The 11,366-nt window shown below is 37.5% G+C and overlaps 1 protein-coding gene across 1 annotated transcript in view; it reads right to left on the bottom strand.

Moving 5' to 3' along the window:
- Positions 1-709: 709 nt before the first annotated feature.
- The window catches only part of dnah9l (dynein, axonemal, heavy polypeptide 9 like), a 365,602-nt gene continuing 354,945 nt past the window's right edge, over positions 710-11,366 (bottom strand). The window contains exons 79-81 of the mRNA XM_048599208.1: positions 1,974-2,086; positions 1,073-1,213; positions 710-957 (exon numbers count right to left, since the gene is read on the bottom strand). Of these exons, the coding sequence (XP_048455165.1) occupies positions 710-957; positions 1,073-1,213; positions 1,974-2,086 (502 nt within the window). The remainder of the gene's footprint in view (positions 958-1,072; positions 1,214-1,973; positions 2,087-11,366) is intronic.

Here is an 11,366-nt window from a genome sequence, read left to right as displayed (position 1 = left end):
TTAAAACCCCTCAACTTAATGGAGGTATATTCCAGTAAGTATTATAATTGCATGTGCCATGAAATTTTTTTTTTGTTGTTTCCTAATCCAATATAGTCACTACTCAGGGTTTCCACAGATATTTCAATAATGTTATGGTAATCAGGAAAATCAAAAATTTCAATACAAAGTTTCTCAAAAGTTTACAACTGCCAGACTTTATTGAACTTTAATGAAGGAATGTTATTAAAGATAAATATGCAGTTATTAATATTCCTAATTGGCTAAATGTGAGAAAGCAGACATGTAGGTGAAACAAAAAAAACTTCAGTAAAGATAATACTAAAACTTATTTAAAATCACACTGAGCTTTGAACATTTGTTGAAACCTCTACGGTTACAGCTGGGTAACAAAAACTAATTGAGGAAGCATAAGCAGTTTTTATAGTAGATTCTATTCTCAGGTCTATAAGACAGCCTGTAAACACAAGTTTTATTACTGGCTGTACAATATACTCAGGTGGCAAAAGAAACTACACTTGTCACTTTAGTTCACCATACTTGAATTGCAATCATGAACTTGTGCACCTTTCAACCTGAAAAGTGAAATGGTCTGATGTTATGTTCCTTTATAATGGCGACTGTGCTTTTCAGAAATACTGGTCGAGTATATAGTTGGATTACAAGTGCAACAAATACGCAAGGTCACCTTTCCCAATAACATAAACACTCAAACACACAATAATAATGCAACACCAGCAAGAATCCATTTTGCAGTTCTCTCTTTTGTTTTCAAATTGAAAGTGCAAACATAGGTAGGTCCTCTAAGCTTAGTCTTATAGACAGGACATTCATAAATATTTCTCATTTCCTGTTTGTCATTGGGGATTGCTTTAACAACTATAACAGGCATCAGAGGTGTCAGTTCTTTCAACCAGGCTTCTGCTATATAGCCATTCTGAATGTCCCACCGTGCTCCTGTCACATAACAAGGAAGAGACAAAGTAGGTTATTTCACAGAATGCACTGCATTTGGGAAACTAAACAGACATTTAAAAATTACACAAATTAAGTGCATTATCCTCATGTTTACCTTCCATATAGAGTCCAGAAATGTATGCTCCTTCTCTAGCAGGTTGTGTAAAGTCTTCCTTCAGTTTCTTAGTGACATCTACTATCAGGTGCATCTTATCCAGTGGCCACTCATTTTTCCTTGCCAAACTTTGCATTACAGCTGAAATAAATTTTGAAAATTTATGTTCTTCCAAATATAACAAATGGAAGTCATGTATTGCCTTGGTACACAAATGCATCATAACTTTGCACAGAATCTTGCATGTATTAAATGTTTGTTTCGACTATGCTGGTAGGGAAAATTTTGAACATTAAATGTGAAATGTCTTGCATTCAAGTTGCTCTTCTTTCACCTAGAGATGTTAACAGTATTGTATCAAAATAAAGTATTAATGCTACAGGTTTAATGCATATGGACTAATCTTACAAATTGCTGAGTAAAATAGATTGAAAATGTATTTTGGTCACAAACATAACATTTTGTAGATATCCATAAAATACATTTAATGTTGAATAGGAAGACATTTTAGTTTCAATAAAAGGTTAGCTCCATACCACCAATTAAACCTCCTTATTGCCAAGGCTCAAAGAACACAAATTAAACTCAAATTGGTTTGTCCTAACTCAGTCTATCTCACTCACCTACTTAACAGTAAGCCAGAGAAGTGTGGGGAAAAATATATCATTAAAATAGTGTAATTGCTCAAAACCAATTCAAGCAGCAGACTTTGTATTTCAAAGAATTATAAAACTGCGATCATGTGTATAACAGCATAATATCCCACTGCAACTTGTTTCTATGATAATTTCAAAGCATTTCATATACACCACTTGATTCTTTCAGCAGAATTGTCACCAGCAAATATTAAGATTTAAAGTTAAACATAACATTTTAACCAATTATGATCTTTACCTCTTACCTGTAAGAAAGGATTGTGGGTTGAAAAAACCTGATATCCAGATAACACTAGGAAGGGTCAGATCCTGTGTCCAGGTGTCAAGTTCATGGCAACGAAGAAGAAGATCACTGTACCTTCAATAAAAGAGTTTTTATTAATATTCACATGCTTATAATGACGAAAAAAAAAACTTTTTCTAGTCTTTTGTCTGTTAGACCATACATAGCTCCTGTCATTTAAATCTTCTGGATTCATCATTTGTGCTTGAATACCTAGCATCTGCAACATTAGTACTTGAGGACAGGTTTATGCAGATCAAAAGAATAATGATTAACTGTGACATTTTTCAGCACAATTTCATCTGCCATTTTTTTCTAATTACATTTTATCCAAAATTTAATTTCAGAGCTTCTTCCCTTGATTCCACTGTTCCTCCTAATTTGTTTTAATTTGCAAACTGTTCACATTCATTGCTGTTGCGTTATGAAGTATGGGTGATGATGCAGCCAAAGATTAGGGAACTGTATTAGAAGAGGATGTCAGCCTATTGATAAATGTGCTATAATGTTGGTTATTTCACAAATAAAATATATATATAAATCCTGCCCTTGCCATTGACATCCACCTCCCACAAAGAAATTAAAGATAAATTGCATTCTTGAAATAACAGGAAAAAGTCTACATTTCATCTCGGCAGGTATTTACCCAGTTTCCTTTCAAACAAACAAATTGAAGAAACTATTTTAAACACATATCCACCTGCTATCAAGAGGGGATGATAGTGCTATGTTGCTGGATTACGTTATTAGGTAAGTCACCGGAACTGAGCTTTTGAAGAACTAAGATGCTCAGACATGTTTAAGAGAGAAATTGACACCACAAACACAGGGTCAAATTAGTGAAAGGACAATACAAAATCGAGATCAAGAATTCTTGTTATCGAACCGAAAGGATCTAAACTTGGATTGGACTTCCAGAAGATACTGACCCAGAATTACATAAGAAATAAGACTTGCAACACACATATATAGTGCTTTTTATGCTGAGCAGACATCTCAAAACACTACAGCTAATAATGTACTTTTGAAATATTGTACTTTAGGGCCAGTTAGTTTGGGTTGTGAGTGGACTCGGAAAAAAAATTACGATGGGCTGAATAACTATTTTAATCATTTATCTTCTGAAAAAGAGCAGAGAGTATTGTCTCTCACTCATCAACAGGCTTCAACCCACAACAATAGTTAGGTATTAGAGCTATCTTGCACTCTATGTAAAACCATACCCGTTCATTCCATGAGGATACAACATGATGTTTGTGCGAATGTGATAAGGTGACATATGAAAGGCTGCTGCACAAGAGCATGTGGTTTGGTGGTGGGATGTAACATTAGTAGGAATAAAGAATTGGTTAGTGAAAATGATGGATTTTTGGGAGGTATTGGTAAGCTGTAACTAGCGGAATGCCATAAAGATTAGTGTTGGGGCCTCAACTACTTAGAATCCATATAAATGAGATAGGGTAGCTAACTTTACAAATGACACTAAGATAGGTAAGAAAATAAGTTGTGAAGAGAAGGTAGACAGTCTGCAAAGGAATATAGGCAAACAAGTGCAAAGATTTGGCAGACTAAGTAAAATGGATCAATGTGTACATGTCCATTTTGGTAGAATGAATATATAAAACATCATACTATTTAGAGAAAGATTGCAAGACCAAATTGCACAGAGTGTCTAGTACATGAATTACATAAAGTCACTATGCTGGTATAGCAGTTAGGAAGGCAAATGGAATGCTGTCATCTATTGCTAGGGGTATGGTACATAAAAGCAGGGAAGTTCGACTGCAATTGTTCAGAGCATTGGTGAGACCACAACTGGAACACTATGTACAGTTTGGTCTCCTAATTTGTAATATACATATAAGTGCTTAAGAAGTTCAGAGACGTTTCACTTCAGTCATTCCTGAGATGATGGGTGTACTTTATGAACAGGTGAGGCTTGTATCCATTGGAGTTCAGTATCATGAAGGGTGATCTTTTGAAACATACAAGATCTTGAGGGCACTTGATAGGGTGGAATACCCCAAAGATTTGAGAAAGAAAATCTAGGGAAATGATTTAAGAATAAAAGCTGGCCTTTTTAAGTGAGAGATAAGGAGAAAACTTTTCTCTCAAAACACCCTTTGAGCATGGAATTTCTTCCCTATAAGGTACTGGAGATTGATTATGGAACAGGCTCAAAGGGCCAACTGGCCTACGTCTGCACCTATGTTCCTATGCACAATAACACAATTTAGTATCTTCTGGTAAGCAAGGCTTTAATAAACAGTTCTTAAATCTCTGAAAATGTAGTGTCACCATTTATAAAATTAGATCCACTCACACTATTGATGGAATCACTGTCAAAAATCACTCTTGCTCTGATAGATGGTGTATTATGTTTTGAATCCCTATGGATGAATCTGTTTATAAACCTAAACTTTGAACTACTTCTTTCTGGTTATCACTATGTGCATGCTGTAAACTGGTGAGGAATTGCTCTGTTTTCAATTTATAGCTTCAAAATAACTGAAGGAGGAAAGGATACTAAATAATTTAGGCACAACAATTTTATTCCTTGCAAAAGTCCCAACAAAATGTTACCTGTTTATTATAAACAGACCATTTTTCTAACTTCCTGTTTCAAGAAACAGTTTGAGTCACTTGTTGACTTATCTTGCAGTTATGTTACATGTTTGTCACATTATGGAATCCCACTTATAAGCACTTACACAAAAAACATGTGGGCTGTTCAATTATTTTTAAGCATCTAATGATTGACAGAGTTTGTTCCCATTTTATTGGAAATTTCATATGGACTCAGACTTTCATGAGTTGAAGTATGTATTCATGAGTTTTGCCTTTTCTATTCAATAATGATAATGTAGCAGAAGAGAAACTACTACTCATAGCTGCTGTCAAAGACACTCAATGTAGGTTAACCAGAGAATCAAACACAGCTAAGAAGGTGAGGTGGCTTATTCTGAACATTGAAAGGTGCAAAGCATAGACTTGTTCAGAGTAGAAATAAATAGGTCATTCTCCGTTGGAAGACTGTGACCGGTGGAATACTGCAAGGATTAGTGCTTGATCCACAGCAATTCAGAACCTGTATCAACCAGTTGGGTGTGGGGAAATTGCAATGTATTCAAGTTTGCAGATGATAGAAAACTTCGTAGAAATGAAAAACAAAGAACTGTAGATACTGAAAATCTGAGACAAAAACAGAAATTGTTGGCGAAACTCAGCAAGTCTGGCAGAGTGTGGAGAGAAAGCAGGGTCAACGTTCTGGGTCCAGTGACCCTTGAAGGAATGGAATATGATGCGGATAAGTGTGAAGTTATCCACTTTGGTAAGAATGTAGTGAGCGATTTTAAAATGTTGGTGTGAAAAGGGACTTAAGTGTCCTTGTTCATTTGTTACTGAAAGCTAGCATGGAGCTTCAGCAAACAATTCGGAAGGCAAACAGTATGTCAGCCTTTACTGCAAGAGGATTTGAATACAGAAACAAGTCATGCCTCAATTGTATAGAACACTGGTAAGATCATACCTAGAGTCGTGTTCAATTCTGGTTCCCTTGCCTGAGGAAGTGTGGATATACTTGCCAATAGAAGCCAAGAGATCAGAGTTCTAGTCCAATCTGCTCCAGAGATGTGTCATAACATATCTGAACAGGTTGATAAGAATATCTATACTTGCCAATGAGACAGTGCAGCAAAATTTCATCAAACTGATTCCTGGGATGGTGGGACTCTTCTGTAAGGACAGAATGAGGAGACTGGGCTGTATTGTCTTAAGTTTAGAAGAATGAGAGGTGATCTCATAGAAATACACAAAATTCTTAAAGAATAGAGTAGAGGCAGAAAGGATGTTTTCCGTGGCTTGGGGGTGGGATCTAGAACCAGCAGATGTAATGTCAGAATAAAAGGCAAGTTATTTAGGATCAACATGAGGATGAACATGTTTACTCAGAATGAAGAAATTTAAGAATTCTCTACTCCAGAGGGCTGTGGAAAATTAATCAGTAAATTAAACAGATTCATAGATTTCTAGTTAGAAATGATATCAAGGGATATGGAGATAGTGCTAGAATGTGACCCTGAGATAGATGATTAATCATGATCTATGATGGTGAAGCAGGTAAGATGTGAATGCAGAAATAGGCCATTCAGCCCATCTACTCTGCCATTCAAGATCATGGCTAACCTGATAATCCTCAACTCCACTTTGCAACTTTTGCCCCATAACTCTTGAGTAGACCCAAACTACTCAACCTCTGCACATAAGGCAGTCCCTCCAAAACCAGAATCAACCTAGTGAACTTCTCTGGACTGTCTCCAAAATCAGTATATTTGTCCTTAGACAAGGGGGCCAAAGTTGCTCACAGTAGTCCAGATGCATTCTAACTACTGCCTCGTATAGTTTCAATAGATAAAGCAAATTTTATACTCCACTGTCTTTAAAATGAAGACCAAAAATTCCTGTGCCTTTCCTGTTAACTGCTGAACTTAAATGCTAGCATTTTATGATTTATACAAGGGGCTAAATGGCCTACACTTGTTCTTATGACACTTGCTTTCATCTTCCCAGACCTTTGCCTGAGACTCAGCAAAGCTGACACTCAGATGTGTGTCACCTGAGCCCAAATGGGCTTCCAAGTACAAGTTATTAGCATTTGCCAATCTTTTCCCAGGCACACGTATATCCTTTGACAGGAGCTTGTCTCTGAACCTGGAAGAAAATCAGCATCTTTGCTGATCTGAGAGAATTGAATTTGGAACCATGACAGTCAACAATGCATTAACCTATTGTTCAAAGGTGGCAGCTACATAGAACATAGTACAATACAGAACAGGCCCTTTGGCCCACCATGTTTGTGCTGACCACAATGCCATTCTAAACTAATCCTATCTGCCTGCACATGGTCCGTACCCCTTTCTACTCTGCCTGTTCAGCTGTTTAGAGATGCCTATTAAACTTTGCTAATATATCTGCTTCTACCACCTAACCCGGTTGCGCGTCCTGAGGAACTACCACCCTCTTCATAAAAAAACTTCTTGCACATTTCTTTTAAATTTTCTCCAATTCATTTTAAACTTATGTCCTTTCATATTTGACATTTCACCCTGGATGCTGCCTGACCTGTTTGATTTCCAGCATACAGCCCCAGTCTGTGTTCCGCTCAATTTATTGAGGGAAACCATTTACCTTCTGGCAGTACCAGAGTTCCACTCCATTGAAAGCTAACCATAAGGCCTAACCAAAGAATTACAGCTGGGCACCCACTATGATTTTCCCATGGTTGCTGTACCTGTAGGAGAATGAGGCAAAGGTCAAGGCTCTCCTGATACGTGGTGGTATCACCTATGAGTCAATGGACTGTGGGCTGAAATCCCACTTCTGAACTTAAGCACAAATTAAGGCTAGCATTCAGTGTGGTAGTGAAGAAGTATCGCACCACTGAAGAAGCTGTCTTTAGGGGAGACTGTGTATTGTGAAGAACTGCTTAGAAATTCTTCTCAACGTCCTGGCTAACACATTTTCCTGACCCAACATCTATGCACAGCTGATCTGGTCCTTATTACATTGATGTTTGTAATACCTTATGTGTAATTTTGTCACTGCCAATTTCCTCCAATGTAACAGTGATAAGGTGATAGAAGTACTTAATTAGTTGAAAAGAATTTTCAGATATCCAAAGTTGTGAAAGGTATACAGAAATCTGACTTTAGGGCTCTTGTGGTGCTGTGTTAGTGTCCCTACCTCTAGAGCCAGATGGTCCAGGTTCAAGACTCACCTCCTCCAGAAAAGTGTTCTAACATTTCTGAGCAAGTTGATCAGAAAATATCTAGAAAAGTAAGTTTTTCTTTTCTCATTTGTAGGATGATCCAGATATGCAGCTTGCCTCAAATGTGTAAAAAGTTATTTTGATCTTCACCATGGTAGCATAAAGGTGATTGAATAAATACTAAATCTAATTAGAAAAAGTGTCCTCCTCGACCTTCATATTATTCAAGGTTGCACTAAAGGTGAGTATTTTATCTGAAATATAGCCTTTGGTTCTCAAATCTGAAGTTCCTTAACAGAAACCTTACATAATGCTGTGTCACTTTAAAATTAAAATGAAGCCAACATAAACATCTGAATGTATTCCCAAAAATCACTCCTTACCCCCAGGTGTGTAACTAAAGTTTCCATCTATTTAATCAGTTTTCTTTCAATCAAACTCTTGCCTTTTGTTTCATCATTGCTGATGCAGCACCACAATTTAAGAATTGACTTAGCTCTGACATACTGTCATTTTTTTTGTCAGATCTTATTTGTTTAACTATGTGTCCATTGGAAACTCATTACTTTTTCTTCAGGTTACACACATATGCAGACTGTTGGGTGTGTTCTCCAAGTACACAGTTTGAATTTTTATCCTAATCACGTGCATCATTTGTCATTTATTTTGGTATCTTGTGATGACTTCCATTTAGCAAAATGAACATACCTACATCAATAATTAAACATCAATACTAGCACACTGGTATAATTTCAGCAAGATGCCATTTTTCTGGATGAAATGGCAAACAGGTAATAAGATTATTTCCAGTCTCATCATAAGGCAGAGAAGAGATTGCAAATTGTGGTAAAAGATATCATAGCTATCCAAGATTTAAGTATTTATTCATAAAATTCCTTCACTCTTCTGAGTACCCTTGCCACATACATTACAGTTTCACACATGCTCCAGTATCTTACCCAAGTGATCATGATTCAATCTTAAGTCTTGGTTGTGAGTATCAAATGGTCAGGGTCAAAGATGGAAGAATAGTGGAGTCATGACCCTGTTCACATATCATCTACTTGCAGCAGTAATCCTCAATAACAAGTTAATTCGCCTGGAGCTCCCAAATCTATTGTAACACAGTAGGTTAATTCAGCATAAAATAACTGGGGAGGGTTCTTGTGGTGCAGTGGTAATATTCCTAACTCTGGGCCAGGAGACACATGCTCAAATCTCACATGCTCCAGAAGTGTGTCATAGCATCTCTGAATAGATGGATTAAAAAAAAATCTAGATTTTTCCCCCACTGGAGAGTTTGCTTCCAAAACAAAATGGATTCTTGTGGTGCAGTGATGGTGTCTCCAAATCTGGGTTAGGAGACCCACTTTCAAGTCTCATGGAGGTGTGCCATAACATGTCTGAACAGGATAATTAAAATAACAAAAACAATGACAAACTTGGTAAATCTGGGTTCTGGACTTAACTACAAGCTAGATAAATTCAGTATATTATAATGGATCTTAACCATAAATTTCTTTCAAAAGGTTGCTTTAAGATTTATTACACTAGTTTTCCTGGGGAAATAAATACAGCACTGGTATCATGCAAATAGAATTTTTTTGGCAGACTTGTTGGTCAGTAACCCATTTGTTCTGTTAGTAGTCTTTGCTGAAGACCTTTACCTCAATCCAGCTTCTGGGTTTCCTGTCCAGTCAGACAGCGCGATGTACCAAATCTGTCAAAGTTAGGATTTCTAGTTAAGGGAAGCCCAGCGGGTGTTGGACTGGCCAAATATAACACTGATTTCTGAAGCTTCAGCAACCACATCAAGGGAGAGTAAAAGAGGGAATGCTGCCTAAATCTCAGACACTGTATTTTAGAATCTGACAGACTGAAGTGAGGTAATGTTTCCGAAGGACAGGAGGAACAGGTCAGGATCTCAAACCAAGCAGGTGGAGATGTAAATGACTCAGTAAGTTAGCAGGAGTGTGGTTCCTTTCGGCTTCAAGGACCTCAGAAGCACAGGAACAGTAAGTGACATAAATTTTTCAGGTGCCCATTCTGACTTTCCCAGCATTTCTCTATACAACAATCCTTAGACCAACATACTTTGCTATACCACTTACTGCTGTCATTCCAGAAACTACCCCATATTCACATTTGAAGAGCCAATAGTCCCACCTTCATCTTTGTACCATCTCACAACCTTGCATGCCTCCACAACTGTTACCCTTTTCTTCGCTCAACTCAGTCCATTTCTCACATCCAATTCCACTTTCTTTCCTTTCAGGTAAGTGTACAAGCCTCCAGGGAAAGGCACAGAATTGGTGTCATCATAGGTGTTTAGTTGGATGAGGAGGGGCGAAACATGGTATGAGGAGGAGAGGTCCTTTCACTGGTAATCAATCACCTAATGTCTCTGAGGAAAAATGTGTGATTAATATCTGTTATTATTTTTAAGAGTTTAGATTTTAAAGTAATAGCCTATGGGTGGTGGTTATTTTTGGGAAAGGTTTCAAAAATACTAGGTTAGGTAGTTCTTCAGGAACAGTGACCTAATCCAGTCAGAGAGCAGGAACCCCACGGTGCATTGATGGAAAATTGTTTTCACTATGCTGGTTTACAACATGGAGTATAAACATTGAAGGCCATTAACTTACTTTTAGTTCAAAATAATCAAAGATTGAAGTTAGCTTAGAAAACCCAGAGATTGAAATCTTAGAGGAGACCTGACTGGGGTCAAAAGCAAATATAATTTCTCTCCAAGATATATGTTGTACCAATACCCATCTCAAAACAGGGAGAACTGTAAACTAAAGCATTCTCGGATAGAAGACAGTCCCAAAAATACTGAGAGAAAGAAAGGAGGTGGGGGCAGTAGAAATGAGGGAAGATATTACTGTGCTGGAGATAAAGCATGTGCCAGAGGCTAGAAGTGAGGGAAAGAATATTTCAGTGGAGTGAAAATGACTATGCTGCCGACAAATAGGAATCAAAGACTGAAAGATAAACCTTCTTTTAAATTCATTCACGGGATGTAGGCACCGTTGACCAGGCCAGCATTTATTGCCCATCTCTAATTGCTCAGAGGGCAGTTAAGAGTGAAAAACATTGTTGTGGCTGTGGAGTCACATGTAGGCCAGACCAGATAAGGATGACAGATTAACTTACCCAAAGGACATCAGTGAACCTCATGGGTTTTTCAATCAATCGATGTTGGTTTTGTGGTCATCATTAGACCCTCAACTCCAGTTTTTTTTTAAATTAAAATCAATTTCCACCAGATTTGTATCACTTATAAAAAATAATTTGGATGTGAGCATAGGAGGAATTGTTAAGAAGTTTGCAGATAACACCAAAATTGGTGTGAAGTGGACAGGGAAGAAGGCAATTGCAGAGCACAATGGGACCTTGATCAGATGGGCCAAGGAGTTATAGATGGAGTTCAATTTAGATAAATGTGAGGTATTGCATCTTGGTAAGGCAAATCAGGGCAGGACTTGTACACTTAATGGTAAGGTCCTGGGGAGTGTTGCTGAATAAAGGCACCTTGGGGTGCAGGTTCATAGTTCCTTAAAGGTGGAGTCGCAGGTAGACAAGATT

Source organism: Rhincodon typus, chromosome 7, assembly GCF_021869965.1.
Source record: "Rhincodon typus isolate 14 chromosome 7, sRhiTyp1.1, whole genome shotgun sequence".
Classification (NCBI taxonomy): domain Eukaryota; kingdom Metazoa; phylum Chordata; class Chondrichthyes; order Orectolobiformes; family Rhincodontidae; genus Rhincodon; species Rhincodon typus.
The sequence above is the reverse complement of the archived record's forward strand: the minus strand, read 5'-3'. Positions and strand labels throughout refer to the sequence as shown.